The sequence below is a fragment of the Agelaius tricolor genome, unplaced genomic scaffold (genome assembly GCF_023055355.1).
Source record: "Agelaius tricolor isolate 1412-34295 unplaced genomic scaffold, bAgeTri1.0.p SCAF_57, whole genome shotgun sequence".
Lineage (NCBI taxonomy): Eukaryota > Metazoa > Chordata > Aves > Passeriformes > Icteridae > Agelaius > Agelaius tricolor.
In genome coordinates, this window is record NW_027269317.1 from 631369 (window position 1) to 650125 (window position 18757).

The window sequence follows — 18757 nt, forward strand, 5'->3', positions numbered from 1 at the left end:
TAGGACCATCTGTGGTGACATCAACACCATCCATGATGACATCAGGACCATCCATGGTGACATTAGGACCATCCATGGTGGGGACAGGACAATCCATGGTGACAATCCACAGCGACATTGTGACAATCCATGGTAACAATGACCGTTCTTTCTCTTCCTCCTTCTCCTCCTCCTCCTCCTGGGCCACCCGCATCACCACCGAGGAGCTCCTCCAGCTCCGCATGGCCACCACGACATCCCCATCTCTGCCATCCCAGGAGATCCTCAAGATCCACATGGAGGACAGTGACAATGACAACGATGATGATGACAGCGATGACAGTTATGACAATGACAACAACGAAGGCCCCACATGGATCGTGCCAGATGACACCAATATTCCTCCGGCCATGCCGCTAGACCTGCCCGCCATCTTCTACATCAAACCCATGCCAGCCACCACTGAGTGACCACACTGGACATCCCACTGCTGACCAACCTGCTGCTGCCCAGCTGGGCACTGGTGGACCCGCATGGCCACGAGCTCCTGTGCCGCAGTGGCCACACGGCCCAGGCACCGGTGAGGCCGGGCACCACCGGGACCACAGGAAGCGCTCAGTGGCAACGGCCCAAGGGCGAGCGACGCATCCGGCTGAGCCCGGGCTGCGGCCATTCCCCTGCGGCCATTCCCACTGACCCTCAGTCTGCGGCCGTTCCCCTGTGGCCATTCTGGCTGACCATGGGCTGTGGCCATTCCCCTGTGGCCATTCCTGCTGACCCTTGGGCTGTGATCATTCCCCTGTGGCTCAGACACCACTGGGAGAGTACAGGAGACACACAGGGGGGCTGGAGTATGGCCAGTGACCGGGATGAACCAGTATGAACCAGTACAAACCAGTACAGACCAGGAGAAATGGGGACCAGTATGAACCAGTACAAACCAGAAGCAGTGCTGGGTCTGTGAGTGACCCCTGTGGCTCCCAGATCAGTCTGGGGTTCTGGTCTCCGTTCAGGCACTGGTCCCAGCTCATCCCAGTTCCCAGTTTAGCCCCTGTACTGGTTTGGGATCACTCCTAGTTCAGTCTGTACTGGTTCGGACCCAGTTCCCAGTTGATCCCAGTTCCCAGTTCAGTCTTTACTGGTTTGGGTCCAGTTCTGCATTTAGCCCCGCCCCCTCCAAACCCAGCCAATCAGCGCTCTCCGTCCCGAGCACAGCAGCCAATGGCAGCACAGGATGGGCGGGACTTCTGTTACCATGGGAACTTCTATTACCACGTCCACCTTTGGGGACACTTTGGGGGCTCTTGGGGACACTGGGAGGGGTTGGGGACATTCCTGGGACATGTGGGGACGCCTGGAGGGCATTGGGGGGGGGGGTTGGGGACACCAAAGAACCTCCTTGGGGACATCAGGGACTCTTTGGGGACCCTCTGGGATGGTCGTGGCGGCTTTGGGGACATTGGGGGCGAGCGGGGACAAAGTGACACCGAGCCAGGGCTGGGGCAGAGCCATGATGTCATCACCATCATAGTGACATCATCAACATCACCATAGCGACGTCACCACCTCCACAGTGATGTTATCTCTGTCCCTGCATTGCCACCGCTCCCTGATGATGTCACCTGTGTCCCCGATGATGTCACCGGTGTCCCCACGGGGGCGCTGGCACTGCGGGGTCTGTGATGTCCCCAAGGATGGCGGCACCAAGGGCCTGGAGCTGCATCACCAGCGGGGCCAGGGACACTGCAGGGACACGTTGGGGACAGTGGAGTGACATTGGGGACACATCTGGGGACACACTGTGGGAACACTGAAGACATTGGGGATGTTGAAGGACATTTGGGGACACTCAGGGACACTTGGGGGACACTGAGGGACATTTGAGAACACTGACAGGACAGTGGGGACAGCTTGGGGACACTTGGGACACATTTGGGAACATTGAGAGGACACTGGGAAGGACATTTGGGGACATTCAGGGACTTTTTAGGGACATCTGGGGACATTGGGGATGCATTGAAGGGACATCAGGGGACATTTAGGGACACTGGGGACACACTTGGGGACACACAGACGGACATTTGGGGACACTCAGGGACACATTTGGGAACACACTGGGAGACATTTGGGGACGTTTGGTGACACTGAGGGGACACTGGGGACACCAGGGACACATTTGAGGACATTTGGGGACACATTGGGACACACCCACCTGTGCCTGGGCGTGGCTGGGTCCTGTCCCCACCCTTGGTGGTCTGGGGGGCACGACACAGGGGTGACACCCTGGGGACAGAGCCACCCCTAGTGTCCCCTTGGTGCCACCCAATCACCTTCTCCGATGTCACCTCTGGGGCCACCGTGCTGGGGACACAGAGGGGACAGAGAAGGGACAAAGCCACTGTGTCACCACTGGGCTCAGCGCTGTCCCAACGGCCACCCCCTGATGTCACCTGTACCACCCCGGTGTCACTCACCACTGTCCCCACTGTCCCCAGGGCCACCTCTGATGGCCCCGGTGTCACCACTGTCCCCAGTGCCAGCCCCTCAGTGTTCCCAGGGTCACCCCCCAATGTTCCCAGGGTCATCTCAATGTCTCCACTGTCCCCGGTGCCCCCCCGGTGTCCCTCACCTACTGTGCCTACTGTCCCCAGGGCCACCCACAATGTCCCCAGTGTCACTCACCCACTGTCCCCAATGTCCCCAAGGTAACCTCTCAATGTCCCCAATGTCACCCTGCTGTCCCCAGGGCCACCCCTAATGTCCCCAGGGCCATCTCAATGTCCCAAACATCCCCAGTGTCACCCTGATGTCCTAAATGTCCCTAGTGCCACCCCCAGTGTCCCCGGTGTCACTCACCTGCTGTCCCCTGCTGTCCCCTCTGGCTCCTGCTGCCACTGGAGCCTCCCCGAGGCCACCAGCACTGGGGACAGAGGGGACACTGGGACAGGGACAGTGGGCACAGCCACCACAGGGTCCCCACCATGTCCCCAGAGTGTCCCCAAGGTGTCACCAATCCCTCCTAAGGTGTCCCAAATGTCCCCAAAGTGTCCCCAAGGTGTTCCAGGAGCATCCCTACCCCCCCAAAGTGTTCCCAATCCCTCAAACCATTCCCAATGGCCCAAGGTGTCCCCAACAGGCCCAAAGTGTCCCCAGTGTCCCCGCAATGTCCCCAAAATGTCTCAAACCCCCCTCAGGTGTTCCCAGGCGTCCCAAGTCATCCCCCCACACCTCCAAATTGTCCCCAAAGTGTCCCCAGTCCTCCCCCAATGCCTCCAAAGTGTCTCCAAGGTGTCCCCAACCCCCACGACTGTCCCCAAACTGTGCCCAGAGTGTCCCCAATCCTGAAAAAGTGTCCCCAGTCCTCCCACAAAGCCTCCAAAGTGTCCCTGCAGTGTCCCTGCAGTGTCCCCAGGTGTCCCTGCAGTGTCCCCAGATGTCCCCAGTGTCACTGACCCTGCAGTCGGTGCTGGGCCCGTCCCAGGCGCTCACTGAGGGTCCCCAGGGCCACGATGGCTGTGGTGACATTGGCCAAGGCCACACCCAGTGTGCCCAACAGCCTGGGGACAGCAACGGGGACAGCCCAGTATAAACCAGTACAAACCAGTAACCCCCAGTGTCCCCAACAGCCCGGGGACAGCGATTGCGACAGCCCAGTCCCTCCCAGTTCCCCCAGTACCGGCTCAGGGCCTGGCCCAGTTTCCCCAGTTCCTCCTCAGCCGCCTCCGCCCGGAGCCGCTCCTGGGACAGGGCCTGGACACAGAACAGCCCCAGATTGTCCCCAAATTGTCCCCAGATGGCCCCAAGGTGTCCCCAACCCCCCAGCTGTCCCCAAGGTGTCCCCTCACCTGCCCCAGGTGTGTCCCCAGGTGTCCCTCACCTGTCCCAGGTGTGTCCCCAGGTGTCCCTCACCTGTCCCAGGTGTGTCCCCAGGTGTCCCTCACCTGTCTCTCCTGCTGCCCCTGGCGCAGCTGCAGCTCCAACAGCGACACCTGGCGGGACCCGGCAGCCACTGCAGCACCCAGGGAGCGCACCTGGGACGGGGGGGACACGGGGACACAAGTGACATCCCTGAGGGACACAGGTGACCTGCCCAGGTGACCGCCAGACCCTCCCCAAGGGACACAGGTGTGCCCAGGTGTGTCCATGTGACCCTAAAGGGACACAGGTGACCCCAGAGGGTCCCCCCAGGTGTGGGGTCGGCCCCACCTGTGGGGTCTCACCTGCCCCAGGTGTGTCCCCTCACCTGTCACAGGCATGCAAGGCTCCCACCTGTCCCTGTGTCCCCCATGTCCCCTCACCTGTCCCCTGTCCCCCTACCTGTCCCAGGTGTGCTCTCCCCTGTCCCCTCACCTGTCCCTGCAGCCGCAGCTCCTGGCCCCGTTGCAGCCTCACCTGCAGCAGCAGCTGGAAAACCTTCTGGCGCCAGCGGCCCAGCAGCACCTGGGGAGAGAGAGCTCACCTGAGACCCCAAATACACCTGAGACCCCAAAAACTCACCTGAGAGACCCCAAACACACCTGGGGAACCCAAAAACTCACCTGTGGAACCCCAAATAAACCTGAGACATCCCAAACACTCACCTGGGACCCCCCAAAACTCACCTGAGACACCTCAAACTCACCTGGGGAACCCCGAAAATCCCACCTGAAACACCCCCAATGTACTTGAGACACTCCAAACACACCTGGGCCACCTCAGGGTGTGTCCCCAACATCCCCAAGTATGTCCCCAGTGTCCCCTAGGTGTGTCCCCAACATCCCCTAGGTGTGCTCAGATGTGCCAGATGCACCCAGGAGCCTCCAGGTGTCCCCAGTGTCCCCAGGTGTGCCCCCAATGTCCCCAGGTGCTTCCAGGTGTGTCCCAAGTCCCCTCAGGTGTGTTCAGGTGTGTCCCCAAGTGCCCCCAAATGTCACCAGGTGTGTCCCCAGTGTCCTCCCAGGTGTCCCCCATCCCTCCCAGGGTGGCTCTGGCCCCAGGACAAACCCAGAACACCTGGGACAGGTGAGACTGGCAGCACTGGGAGTCACTGGGGGTTAGTGGGGGTTACTGGGAAGCACTGGGAGCACTGGGAGTTACTGGGAGCACCGAGGCCTCACCTGCTCTGGGCTTGGCTCCGCCCCCTCTGGGCCAAGGCCCCGCCCCCTCAGGGTCTCCAGCTCCATCTCCAGGATTTGGCTCCGCCCCTTTTCTGCATCCAGCTCCGCCTCCAATCGCTGGCCACGCCCCTTCAGGGCATCGAGTTCCACCCCCAGTGCTTGGCTCCGCCCCCTTTCTGACTTAAGTTCTGCCTCCAGGCATTGGCTCCGCCCCTTTTCTGCTTCAAGCTCTGCCTCCAGCTGCTGGCTCCGCCTCCTTTCTGCCTCAAGCTCCGCCCCCAGGTGCTGGCTCTGCCCCTTCAGTGCTTTCAGCTCCACCTCCAAGTCATGGACACGCCCCCTTTCTGCCTCAAGCTCCACTCCCAGGGACCTGTGAGGGATGACTGGGATTACTGGGAGCACTGGGAGGGGGAACTGGAATTACTGGGGGTTACTGGGAGGTTACTCAGAGCACTGGGAGCCTCACCTGGGGCGCAGCACAAAGTGGGAGGGGGGGATGAGCCTCTCCAGACTGGGAGGGGGGAACTGGGAGTACTGGGAGCCACTGGGAGCACTAGGAGGGCCCGGGCGGGTCTCGGCCATCGGCGACCTGTGGGGGGACAGTTCCCAGTATGGACCAGTATGGACCAGTATAGCCTGTCCCCAGTCCCAGTAACCTCCCAGTCCCTCCCAGCCCCTCCCAGTCTCTCCCAGTTCCCCCCAGTACCTTCCAGTTCCCCTCCCAGTCTCTCCCAGTTCCCCCGCGCGGTGCACGCCGGGAAGGCGCCCCCGCCGCCGCTTTCCCGCGCTCCCCCCTCAGCCAATCAGAGGCGGCGGCTTCCGGATCCCGCCTCCCCCTCCGACCAATAGGAGGGCGCGTCAGGGGGTGTAGGCGGGGCTAGGGGATCGGGTCCTGGAAGGGGAAATGGGGGTCCTAGGAGGGGTAAATGGGGTCCTGAAAGGCTAAGTGCAGGCTTAGGGCGGGCTTAATGCGGTCCGGGGGTCTCATGGAAGGGTAGGTGAGGGTCTGAAAGGGTAAATTTGGGTCCTGAGAAGGGACGGGGTCCTGGCAGAGTAAATCAATGTCCTGAGGGAGGAATGGAGTCCTGGCAGGGTAAATCAGGATCCTGAGGAGGCAATGGGGTCCTGGCAGGGTCAGTCAGGGTCCTGAGGGGCCATTGGGTCCTGGCAGGGTAAATCAGGATCCTGAGGGGCCATTTGGTACTGACAGGGTCAGTCAGGGTTGTCGAAGACCCCACGCCCATCCCCGAGGGGTCCCAGTGTCCCCAAGGGGTCCCGCTGTCCCCAGGGCCCCCCAGTCTCTCCCACCCCACACCAATCCCGGGTTTTATTCCCTTTTTTTACCTTTTCTCGCTTTTCCTGCCCCAGACCCGGCTGCCCCGTTACCATGGCAACGCTGCTCCCGCCCCTACTGCATCGCCATTGGCTGTTTCACTCCGCCAGCGCTGATTGGCTGAGAGCAGCAGAGGGCGGGGCAAGAACCCGGAAGCGTCCTCGCTCGTTACCGTGGTGACCCGGCTCGGGCTTTCCATGGCGGCGAAAATCCCGCCCATCCTGCGCTGCCATTGGCTGCAGTGCCATGGCACGAGAGCGCTGATTGGCTGAGGATTGAGGGGGCGGGGCTAAATGCAAAACGGTCCCCAAAAGGGTCCCCATTGTCCCCAACGGGACCTTTGATGTCCCGAACCCCCGCATGACCAACCCAGGGGGGTCCCCGATGTCCCCAGAGGGTCCCCAAAAGGGTCTTTGGTGTCCCCAAGGGGTCCCCCGATGTCCCCAAAATATTCCCAAGGGGGTCCCTGATGTCACCAAGGGGACTCTGATGCCCCCAGTGTGTCCCCACGGAAGTCCCTGATGTCCCCAAGGCCACCACGACCATCCTGGGGTGTCCCCAAAAGGGTCCTTGGTGTCCCCCAAAGTGTCCCCGAGACAGTCCCCGGTGTCCCCAAGGGCTCTCTGATGTTCCCCAACGTCCTACATGTCCCCAACCCCTCCATGGCCACCCCAGGGCTGTCCCCAGGATGTCCCCAAACCCTCCCGGCTCCTCCCGCCCAAATTTGGGAATTTTGACCCCAAAAAGCCCAAATTCTGCTGCCCAAATTCACTTTATTGGGGCTCCCCGGCGGCTCCGGGTCCGGGGGGGGCTCGGGGGGGGCTCGGGGACCCCAGAATTGGAGGGGGAACCCTCTGGGGGACCCCGGGTTCGTTTTGGGGTGGGATTTGGGGCTTTTTGGGGCCGGTTTGGGGGTTTTGGGGAGTTCCCTGCATTTGGGGGGGGTCTGCGCCCGCTCCGGGTCCGGGGGGGCTCCATGGGGGGGTCCAGGGGAGGATCTGGGACCCCAGAATTGGAGTTGGGATCCCCAGGGGGACCCCGGGGCTGTTTTGGGTTTTTTTGGGGCGGGTTTGGGGATTTTGGGGTTGGATTTGAGGGTTTTTTGGATGTCCCTGAATTTGGGGGGTCCCGAGGGGCATTTTGGGGGGGTCCCTGGCGGCTCCGGGTCCTGGGGGGCTCCTGTGGGGGGTCTGAGACCCCAAAATCGGCGTCGGGACCCTCTGAGTGACCCCGGGGCCGTTTGGGGGGTTTTTGGGACGGATTTGGGGTTTTTTTGGGTGGATTTGGAGTTTTTTGGGGGGTCCCTGAACTTGGGGTTTTCGGGGGGGGATTTTGGGGGGGTCTCCGCCCACTACGAGTCCTGGGGGGGCTTGGGGGAGGAGTGGAGCCCCCAAAATGGGGCCGGGACTGGGTTTGGGGTGGGGGATTTTGGGTGGGATTTGGGCGTTTCTGGGGGGGATTTGGGGTTTTTGGGGGGCAATTTTTTTGTTTTTGGGGGGGATTTGGAGTTTTTTGGGGTGGGTTTGTAGCACTTTGGGTGGGATTTGGGTGTGTCTGGGTAGGATTCTTTTGGTTTTGAGGGCGATTTGGGGTTTTTGGGGTGGGATCTGGGGTTTTTTGGGGGAGGGTTGGGGTTTTTCGGGGGGGAATTTTCCGTTTCTGGGTGGGATTTGGGGCTTTTTGGGTGGGATTTGTTTGGTTTCGGGTGGGCTCTGGGATATTCTTGGGGGGATTTGGGGTACTTTGGGTGGGATTTTTTTGGTTTCGGGTGGGATTTGGGGTATTTTGGGGGGGCTCGGGGGTGTTTTCGGGGGGCTGCCAGGGGCTCAGCAGGAACGGGGCCAGCTCCAGGCGCTGCCGCAGGACCCCTGAGAGCAGCAGCTCGGCCGAGAGCAGCGGGAGCCGCGCGGCCACGGCCGGGGGCCAGAGCCAGCGGTCCTGGGGACAGGAAATGACCAGGACACGGGGCTGGGGACCCAAAAACACAGAGAGAAACCCCAAATAACCCATCAGAAACCTGAAAAAACCTGTCAGGAACCCCAAAAACACCGTCAGGAACCCCACATAACCCATCAGAAACCCCAAAAACCCAGTCAGAAACCACAAATACCCCACACGGCCCAGTCCTGGGGGCACAAGATCAGTAGGACACGGGGCTGGGGAAAAACCCCAAAAACACACTGAGAAACCCCAAATAACGCAGAGAGAAACCCCAAATATCCCATCAGGAGCCCCAAATAACCCAGTCAGAAACCCCAAATAACCCACCCAGCCTGGTCCTGGGAACATGAGATCACCAGGACACAGGGCTGGGGGAAAAACCCCATCAGAAACCCCAAATAACCCAGAGAGAAACCCCAAATATCCCATCAGGAACCCCAAATAACCCAGTCAGAAACACCAAACGGCCCAGAGTGAAACCCCAAATAACCCACCCAGCCCTGTCCTGGGGACACGAGATCACCAGAACAACTGGCTGAGGGGGAAACCCCAAAAACTCCATCAGAAACCCCAAAAACCCAGTGATAAACCCCAAAAACCCAGAGAGAAGCCCCAAATACCCCACCCAAGCCCAGTCCTGGGGACACGAGATCAGCAGGACAGGGGGCTGGGGAAAAACCCCAAAAACTCCATCAGAAACCCCAAAAACCCAGTGAGAAACCTGGAATACCCACAGGAACCCCAAATAATCCACCCAGTCGGTCCTGGGGACATGAGATCACCAGGACACCAGGCTAAGAGGGAAACCCCAAAAAGCCCATAAGGAACCCCAAATAACCCATCAAAAACCCCAAAAAAACTGTCAGGAACCCCAAATAACCCATCAGAAACCCCAAAACCCCACTCAGAAACCCCAAATAACCCACCCAGCTCAGTCCTGGGGACACGAGATCACCAGGACACGGGGCTGAGGGGGAAACCCCAAAAAGCCCATAAGGAACCCCAAAAACCCTACCAGAAACCCCAAATACCCCATGAGGAACCCCAAATAACCCAGTCGGAAACCCCAAATAACCCACACCCAGCCCAGTCCTGGGAACACGAGATCATCAGGACACAGGGCTGGGGAAAAACCCCAAAAACACAGTAAGGAACTCCAAATAATGCAGAGAGAAACCCCAAAAACCCAATGAGAAACAACAAAAACCCAAAGAGAAACCCAAGGAATCCCAAAAAAACCCCAAATACTCCCAAAAACCCAGAGAGGAACTCCAAGCCCCAGAGGGATCAGAAAGGTCCTGGGGATTTGAGATCACCAGGACACAAGGCTAGGGGGAAACAGGTCAGAACCCTAAATAACCCAGTAAGAAACCCCAAAAACCCCGAGAAGAATCCCAAAAACCCCATCAGAAACCCCAAACCTGAACAGGATCCCAACAGTCCTGGGGACAGTAAATGACCAGCACCCAGGGCAGGGGGGAAAGAGGGTCAGGACCCCAAAAGCCCTATCAGAAACCCCAAATACCCCAAAAGAACCCCAAATAATCCAGTGAGGAACCCCAAACCCCACCCAGCCCGGTCCTGGGGATACAAGATCACCAGGACAGGGGGCTGGGGGAAAAACCCAAAAAACCCCATCAGAAACCCCAAATAACCCCCACAGCCCGGTCCTGGGGACATGAGATCACCAGGACACGGGGCTGAGGGGGAAACCCCAAAAACCCTGTCAGGAACCCCAAATAACCCCCACAGCCTGGTCCTGGGGACACGAGATCACCAGGACACGGGGCTGAGGAAACCCCAGAAACACAGGGAGGAACCCAAATAACCCAGAGTGAAACCCCAAATACCCTGTCAGGAACCCCAAAAACCCCATCAGAAACCCCAAATACCCCCAAAACCTCAGTGAGAAACCCCCCAAACCCCGCTAAAAACACCAAATCCCCCAAACAACCCAAGACTCCAGTCAGAAACGCCAAATACCCTAAAAGAACCCCAAATACCCCAAAAAGACCCCCAAAACCCCCAGTGAGAAATCCCCAAAAACCCAATAGGAACCCTCTAACCCCAATGAGATCCCCTAAAACCCCCAATGGGGTCTCCCCACAGACCCCAATCTGGGATCCCCAAAAACCCCCAAATACCCCAAAACCCAGTGAGGAGCCCCCAGAAAACCTCAAAGACCCCCCAAAAAACCCCAACCCCGCAAAACCCAGTGAGAAATCCCCCAAATCCAGTGAGAAGCTCCTAAAAACCCCAAAAACCCAGTGAGAAACCCCAAAACCTCCAAAAAAGTGAATGAGAAACCCCAAGTACCCCCCAAAAACCCTGAAATACCCCAGAAGAAACCCCAAAATCCCCCAATCCCTGAAATGTCCCCAGTCCTCCCAATGTCCCCAATGTCCCCAGTGTCCCCGATGTCCCAATGTCCCCAATACCCCCAATGTCCCCAATACCCCCAATGTCCCCAACACCCTTGATGTCCCTGAGTGTCCCCAGTGTCCCCAATCCCCCTCCATGTCCCCAAAGTCCCCTGTCCCCACTGTCCCCTCACCGCGTATTCCCGGGGCAGCTGTGGCAGGAAGGTGCCACCACAGCAGGTGACAATGTCCCGCATGTCCTCGGGGCACGGCTGGACACTGGGGGTGACGTGCACCTGGTAGCCCTGGGGACAGAGAGGACATCGGGGGACATTGGGGACAATCAGGGGGACACTGGGGACATTCAGGGGTTCAGGAGATTGGGGGATTGGGGACATTGGGGGTTTGGGGTACTGGGGACATGGGGGATGACTGGTGGGACATTGGGGACACTAAGCAGGTTGGGGACATTAAGGGGTTCAGGAGATTGGGGGATTGGGGACATTGGAGAAGTTGGGGACATTTGGGAACATTAATGTGATCATCACCTGCAGGAGGGGGTGCCACCATGCCCAGGGCTGGCTCAGGGATAGGTTTAGGTGACATTTGGGGACAGTGTCACCTGCAGCAGGGGCCATTCCTGGGCCCGGGGACATTTGGGACATTGAGGACACTGCTGTCACTGTCACCTGCAGCAGGGGCCATTGCTATGCCTGGGGCTGGGTCAGGGATGGGTTTAGGTCACATTTGGGGACATCTGGGCACATTTGGGGACAGTGTCACCTGCAGCAGGACCTGTGCCCTGGCTCAGGGATGGGTTTAGGTGACATTTGGGGACATCTGGGCACATTTGGGGACAGTGTCACCTGCAGCAGGGGCCGCTCCCGGGCCCGGGCCAGCGCCGGGCGCAGGCGGAAGCCGAAGCGCCGCTCACAGGGGGGGTCCTGGGGCAGGAAGGGACCTGGGGACAGCGGGCGGCCACTGTGGGAACTCTGGGGACAATGGGGACACAGGGGTCACACATGGCCACCAGAGCCACCCCAGTGTCCCCAAGGCCACCCCCTTGTCCCCTTCGATTGTCCCCAAGTCCTTCCCCTTGACCCCAAGGTCACCCTCCCTTGTCACCCAAAGCCCCTCTGTCCCCAAGGTCACCCCTGGTCCCCAAGGCCACCACTACTGTCACCAAGAGCCCTCCCCTTGTCCCCAAATCCCCTCCCATTGTCCCTGAGTTCCCCCTGTCACCCCGCTGTCCCCAAGGTCACCCCACCCATCCCTAGAGTCCCCAAGGCCAATCCCCCTCGTCACCATGTCCCCCGTGTCCCCATGTCCCCAAGGCCACTCCAGCTGTCCCCAATGTTGCCAAAATCCACACTGTCCCCAAGGCCACCCAACGTCCCCAAATCCCCCTGAATACCCCAGTGCAACCCCCTGTCCCCAATGTCCCCAAATCCTTCTCCTTGTCCCCAAACTCCCCTCATTGTCACCAAGTCCCCCAATTGTCCCCAATCCCCCGCTGTCCCTGATGTCACCTGCAGCATTGTCACCCCATTGGGGGTGACAATGGGGACACCCCTGGCAATGGCACAGAGGAACTTCAGTGTCCCTGGTGTCCCCAATGTCCCAATGTCCCCCTGATGTCTCTAATGTCCCCAGTGTCACCAATCCCCGATTGTCCCCAGTGTCCCCAATCCCCCAATGTCCCCACCATGTCCCCAGTGTCACCAATCCCCCAATTTCCCCCCATTGTCCCAAATCCCCCCAACCCCCCCGATTGTCCCCAATGTCCCGGAGGTCCCCCACCCCCTGCTGTCCCCGATGTCACCTCTAGCAGCCACTGGGGGGTGACAATGGGGACGCCCCTGCCCAGGGCACACAGGAACTTCAGTGTGCGGCGGATGCCATCTGTCACCAGGTGGCTGCAGTCGTGCACAGATGTGGCCTCGGTGCCACCCAGCGTCCCCAGGGCCACTCGCAGCGCCGGAGAGGCCACCAGGCCTGTGAACAGCACCTGGGGACAGTGGGGACATCAGTGGGGACATCAGTGGGGACATCGCTGGGTCCCTGTGGACAGCACCTGGGGAGTGGGGACAGGTTGTGGACAGCCCTCGGTGGGTGGGGACATCTAGGGGACACTGGGACAGGTTGGGGACATATTCAGGACACACTGGGGACATCCCTGAGAGAGTCAGGGACACTCTGGGGACACTTTGGGGACATCCCCAGGGGGCTCAGGGGCCATTGGGGACACTTTGGTGACATGCCCAGGTGCCACCAGCCCCAGAACAGCAGCTGGGAGGGGCATGGGGGGGCACTGGTCTGTACTGGTCCCTAAACCTCCCATTGGTACTGGTCTGTACTGGTCTGTACTGGTCCATACTGGGAGGTCACTGGGATGCCCCTGGGGGAGTCACTGCTCTATACTGGTCGTTATGGTTCCACACTGGTCTGTACTGGTCCACATTGATCCTTACTGGTCCATACTGGGAGCACTGGGTGGGGTCACTGGTCTGTACTGGGATCACTTAGGAGTCACCAGGGGTACTGGTCAGTACAAGTCTGTACTGGTTTATACTGGTCTGTACTGGTTCCTATTGGTTTGTACCGGTCTAGATTGGTCCATACTGGCCCATACTGGTCTGCGCTGGTCTGTACTGGTTCCTACTGGTCTGTGCTGGTCTGTACTGGTCCATACTGGTCCTTACCCGGATCTGGGCGGAGCCTGGTGCTGCCCGGGGGCGGAGCCTGCGCTTGGCACCCTCTGTTGGCTCCTCCTCCTCTGGGGGCAGGGCTGTCACTGAGCCCCGCCCATTTCCTTCTATGGGCACAGAGGGTGTGGCCTCTTCAAGCACTGCCGCTGATTGGTCCTGCCCCCTCTGGGGGCGTGGCTTGTGTGAAGGGCGTGGCTTGGAGCCTGGATCACGCCCATTCTGGGCAGGAGCAGGGCCACACGAGGCTCCGCCCCCTCCACTCACGGCCAATCGCCGACTGCGCCGCACCTGGGGGGGAGGGGCTGTGGTGGGGACCCCAAAGTCCAATGGGAACCCCCCAAATCCCCCAAGTTCACCCCAAATTACACCAGGAACCCCTGAAATCCCCTGAATTCCATCTGGGACTCCCTAAAAATCACCCAGGACCCCCAAAAATTCACCTGAGACCCCCCCAAACCACCCAGGGTCTCCCAATATCCATTGGGAACCCCAAACCCCACTTGGGACCTCCCAAAACCCCACCTGGGACCCCCCACAGTTCACAGGGAACCCCAAAAAATCCACCTGGAACCCCCTCCTCCCCCCTCGAATCCCTGGGGGGCTCCCAAAATCGACCAGAGACCCCCAAAATCACCCGGGGCCCCCCAAAATTCACCTGCGGGGTGGGCGGAGCTTCTGCTTCCTCCTGGGCGGGGCTTGGGGGACCCTCAACATCTGGATTTGGGGCCTCCTCCACATCTGGAACTTGGAGCTCATCCGGGGCCCTTTCGGGGCTTTCTGGGGGTTCCACATCTGGGGCAGGGGGCAGGAACAGCTGAGTGGCCACATCTGGATTCAGGCCAGGGCTCCTTGGCCCCTCCACATCTGGATTTGGGGTGGTCACCTCCACATCTGGAATTTCAGGGACTTCTGGGGCTGTTTGGGATCTTTTTGAGGCTGCCACATCTGTATTTGGGCCCGCCTCATCCACATCTGGATCAGCGTCCCCCAGCAACGTCCTGTGGCCCCTCAGTGACTCCCCCACATCTGGATTTGGGCTCTCCATGTCCACATCTGGAATTTTGGGTGGGTTTAGGGGACTTTTGGGTGGTTTTGCGGACCCAGCATCTGGTTCTGAGGGGCCTTCACCCTCCACAGCTGGATCAGGGGGCAGGAACAGCTGGGTGGCCACATCCAAGTCCTCCTCCCCCTCCACATCTGGATCTGGGGTCTCTGCCTTCACAATGGGAATTCTGGGGCCGCTTGGGGCCATTTCGGGTTGTTTTGGATCCAGAACATCTGGATTTAGGCTGTCCTCCACACCTGGATGGGGGGGCAGGAACAGTTGCGTGGCCACATCTGGATCCAGGGAGGGCAGCCCCTCTACATCTGGAATTTTGGGGTCCTTTGGGGTAGTTTTGGGGCCTTCTGGGCTCCCAGCATCTGGAGAAGGCAGGAACAGCTGGGTGGCCACATCTGGATCTGACTCTTGTTCTTCCTCATCTGGATCTGGGGTTTCCTCCTTCACATCTGGAATTTTATGAGGGTTCTGAGTTGTTTTGGGCCGTTTTGGGCTCCCAACATCTGGAGAGGGCAGGAACAGCTGGGTGGCCACATTTGCATCTGACTCCTCTTCCTCCTCCACATCTGGAATTTCCGGTGGCTTCTGGGTCATTTTGAGTCGTTCTGGGCTCACAACATCTGGATCCATCTCTGCCTCCCTCACATCTGGATTTGGGGGCAGGAACAGCTGGGTGGCCACATGTGGATCCCACCCTTCCTCCTCTCCCTCCACATCTGGTGTTTCAGCTACATTTTGGGTCCTTTGGAGCCTCCCAACATCTGGATTTGAGGGTTTCAGCCCAACATCTGGAGTTCCGGGCACACTTTGGGTAATCTTCTGTCTTTTTGAGGGCGGAACATCTGGATCAGCCTCATCCTCCTCCACATCTGGGTCATTCTCCTCCACCAAGGCTCCACATTCAGAGCCTCCAACAGCTGGATTTGGGGTCGGTGTGGGCACATCTGGAGTTTCGGGCACATTTTGGGTCATTTTCTGTCTTTTTAAGGGCCGAACATCTGGACTTGTCTCATCCTCCTCCACATCTGTGTCGCTGTCCACCAGCAGCATCCCACACCCATTTTTTGTGCCTGAAACATCTGGATTTGGCATTTTCAGCCTCACATCTGGAGTTTCAGGCACGTTTGGGGCTGGTTTCAGTCTTTTTAAGGATCCAACATCTGGATTTGCCTCCCCCTCCACATCTGTGTCGCTGTCATTCAGGAGTGCCCCGTGACCCCTCTGTGACCCTTTCGAAGGATGAACATCTGGATTCACCTCATCCTCCTCCACATCTGTATCACTGTCCACCAGCAGTGCCTGACACCCATTTTTGGGCACGCCAGCATCTGGACTTGGGGTCTGTGCCACCACATCTGGACTTTCAGGCACATTTTGGGTCATTTCAAGCTTTTTTAGGGTCTCAACATCTGGATTCACCTCCCCCTCCTCCTCCACATCTGTGTCACTGTCCACCAGGAATGCCTGGCACCTGATTTCAGGGCCTGAAACATCTGGATTTGGGGGCTTCGCAGCCACATCTGGAGTTTCAGGGACGTTTTGGGTCGCTCTGAGCATTTTCAGGGGCTGCACATCTGGATCCTCCTCCACATCTGTGTCGCTGTCCACCAGCAGCATCTGACTCCTGCTTGTGGGGCCTGAAACATCTGGATTTGCTGTCCCCCATCGCCCACCTGGAGTTTTGGGCAAATGCTGAGTCCTTCTGAGCCTTTTTGGGGGCTGCACATCTGGATCATCCTCCACATCTGTGTCGCTGTTCTCCACCAGTGTCTGATGGCCAATTTTGGGGCTTTCCACAGCTGGATCTGGGGTTGCCACCTCCACATCTGGAATTCTGCGCACGTTTGGGGTAACTTTGAGGCTTTTGGGGGGCTGCACATCTGGATTCACTTCATCTTCCACATCTGTATCACTGTCCACCAGCAGCATCTGAGAACAGAGTTTTGGGCCCGAAACATCTGGATTCAGGAGTTTTGCTGCCACATCTGGAGTTTCGGACACGTTTTGGGGCTGCACATCTGGATTCTCCTCCTCCCCCTCCACATCTGTGTCGCTGTCCATCAGGATTCTCCAGTGTCCAATTCTGGGCGCCCTCACAGCTGGACTTGGGGTTTCTACCTCCACATCTGGAACTCCAGGCATGTTTTGGGTCACTTTAAGCCTTTTCTGGGGCTGCACATCAGGATCCTCATCCACATCTGTGTCACTGTCCACAAGCTCCATCCTGTGTTGCATTTTTGGGCCTGAAACATCTGGATTTGGGGTCTTTCCTGCAACATCTGGAGTTTCTGGGACGTTTTGGGTAATTTTCAGCCGTTCTGGGGGCTCCACTTCTGGATCAGCCTCCTCCTGCTCCACATCTGTGTCGCTCTCCACCAGCAGGGTGCCATGCCCACTTTTAAGCCATGGAACATCTGGATTTGGGGTTTGTAGCCTCACATCTGGAGTTTCTGGCACATTTTGGGTCATTTTAAGCCATTTTTGTGGCCCAACATCTGGATTTGGCCCCTCCTCCTCCTCCACATCTGTGTCACTGTCCACCTGAAGTGTCCGGTGCCCATTTCTGGCCCATAGCACATCTGGATTTGGGGTTTCTGCTGCCACATCTGGAGCCTCTGAGGTGTTTCGGGCCACTTTGGGAGTTTTCAGGTCCCCAACATCTGGATCTGACCCCTCCCCAATCACATCTGGGGCATTTTGGGAGCAGGGAAGGTGTTTTTGGGGGCCCTCAACATCTGGGGGCACAGCTGGATCCTCCAGGGCACTGCAAAGGAGGGTGGGGGGGCTGAGGAGTTTGGGATCTCCAAAATCCCCCAAAGATCCCAAAAATAACCCAAAGAGCCCCAAAACCCCTTTCAAAATTCCACAATCTGCCCCAAAACCCTACAAAAATTCCCCAAAGACCCCAAAAATACCCCCAAATTGCCCCAAGGATCCCCACCCCCACCCCCCCCCCCCCCCCCCCGCGAACCCCCAAAATGCCCCAAAACAACCCCAGGGACCTCCCCCCAGAACTCCCATTCCCCCGAAAATTCCCCTAAACTGCCCCAAGTCCATCCTAAACACCCCCCATTTCTCCAAGGAACCCCCAAAAATCACCTGGAGACCCCCAAGCTGCCCCCAAAGGACCCAAACCACCCCAGAGGCCCCCAACCCCCTGCCTGGGACCTCCCAAACTGCCCCAAAAAGACTCAAAACTAACCCAGGGACCCCCAAAATGTCCCAGAGACCTCCCAAAATTCCCCAAGCCGCACCCAAATGACCCAAAATCCCACAAGGATCCCCCAAAACTGCACCCAAAAGACCCAAAATCTCCCCCAGAGACCTCCAAGCCTTCCTCAGGAAGCCCAGATTCCCTCACAGAACCCCCAAAACACCTCAGGGAGCCCAAATTCCCTCATCAAATGCTGAGCTCCCCTCATGGAACCCCCAACGCCCCTCAGGAACCCCAAATTCTCTCACAGAACCACCAACCCCTGTCACGGACCCCAAATTTCCCTCAGGAAACTCAAACGTCTCTCAGGAACCCCAAATGCCCGCACAGAAACCCCAACTCACATCAGGGGCGCCCCAAACTCCCCTCAGGACCCTTCAACCCCCTCAGAGAGTCCAAACTTCCCTCACGGACCCCGAGTTCCATCACGGACCCCGAGTTCCATCACGGACCCCAAACCTCCCTCAGACACATCCAACCTCCCTCAGGGACCCGCAAATTCCCTCATCAAGTCCTAGCTGCCCTCAGAAACCCCCAAATTTCTCTCCGGAACCCCAAATTGCGAAGCCAAGCCCACAAACTTCCCTCAGAGATCCCAAACTTTCCTCAGAAACCTCCATCCCCCGTCAGAGACCCCCTCAAATCTCCCTCAGGGACTCCCCAAAACTGCACCCGAGGCCCTCAGTCCTCACCAAGGACCGCTCCAATCCCCGCTGTCACCTCCAAATCCCTCCAGGATATTCCAGAATCCACCCGGACCCCAAATCCCCCCAAACTCCCCCAAAATTCCCTCAGGGACCCCAAAAGCGGCCCCGGCTTCCCTCCCCCCCGCTCACCCCTCCCGCGCCATCACCGCCGGGCCCCGCCCCCCCGGGCTCCCATTGGCCGCTCTCTCCGCGCGCCAACGCCCATCCGCGCTTTCCATTGGCTGTCATGAATGTCGATCATCACCAGACCACAGAGATTGGGCGGGATGGTCCTCCGAGAGCACCGGAGCGCCCGTGGGAGGAGCTTAGGGGAGGTTTAGACCAATTGAAGCGCAGAAAGCTGGATTGACAACACGATT

General features: G+C 58.9%; 2 protein-coding genes across 2 annotated transcripts; both read right to left on the reverse strand.

Annotated features, from left to right (window-relative positions):
• Nucleotides 1–351: 351 nt before the first annotated feature.
• On the reverse strand, nucleotides 352–5870 carry LOC139604943 (BICD family-like cargo adapter 2). The gene is made up of 10 exons (XM_071456287.1): nucleotides 5782–5870; nucleotides 5542–5664; nucleotides 5076–5445; nucleotides 4330–4419; nucleotides 3921–4010; nucleotides 3656–3729; nucleotides 3433–3536; nucleotides 2836–2899; nucleotides 2192–2340; nucleotides 352–1722 (listed from the first exon to the last, which is right to left on the reverse strand). The coding sequence occupies exons 2-10, from the start codon at nucleotides 5655–5657 to the stop codon at nucleotides 1619–1621; spliced, it is 1161 nt and encodes a 386-aa protein (XP_071312388.1). The 5' UTR covers nucleotides 5658–5664; nucleotides 5782–5870; the 3' UTR covers nucleotides 352–1618.
• Nucleotides 5871–7161: 1291 nt separating this feature from the next.
• LOC139604907 (mediator of DNA damage checkpoint protein 1-like) lies at nucleotides 7162–18556 on the reverse strand. The gene is made up of 7 exons (XM_071456211.1): nucleotides 18528–18556; nucleotides 14073–17241; nucleotides 13412–13705; nucleotides 12532–12717; nucleotides 11576–11701; nucleotides 10904–11014; nucleotides 7162–8376 (listed from the first exon to the last, which is right to left on the reverse strand). The coding sequence occupies exons 1-7, from the start codon at nucleotides 18539–18541 to the stop codon at nucleotides 7177–7179; spliced, it is 5100 nt and encodes a 1699-aa protein (XP_071312312.1). The 5' UTR covers nucleotides 18542–18556; the 3' UTR covers nucleotides 7162–7176.
• Nucleotides 18557–18757: the final 201 nt, after the last annotated feature.

Bases quoted from the DNA above. Each gene is read 5' to 3' on its own strand.
- LOC139604943 (XM_071456287.1), bottom strand. From the start codon at position 5,657: ATGGCCGAGACCCGCCCGGGCCCTCCTAGTGCTCCCAGTGGCTCCCAG. The intron at 5,446-5,541 runs GTGAGGCTCCCA...CATCCCTCACAG, and splicing joins CACTTTGTGCTGCGCCCCAG to GTCCCTGGGAGTGGAGCTTG. The intron at 2,341-2,835 runs GTGAGTGACACC...CTGTGTCCCCAG, and splicing joins GGGACAGCAGGGGACAGCAG to CACGGTGGCCCCAGAGGTGA.
- LOC139604907 (XM_071456211.1), bottom strand. The intron at 12,718-13,411 runs GTAAGGACCAGT...CACTGTCCCCAG, and splicing joins CAGGCTCCGCCCAGATCCGG to GTGCTGTTCACAGGCCTGGT. The intron at 11,015-11,575 runs GTGACACTGTCC...CTCTGTCCCCAG, and splicing joins GGGAGCGGCCCCTGCTGCAG to GGCTACCAGGTGCACGTCAC.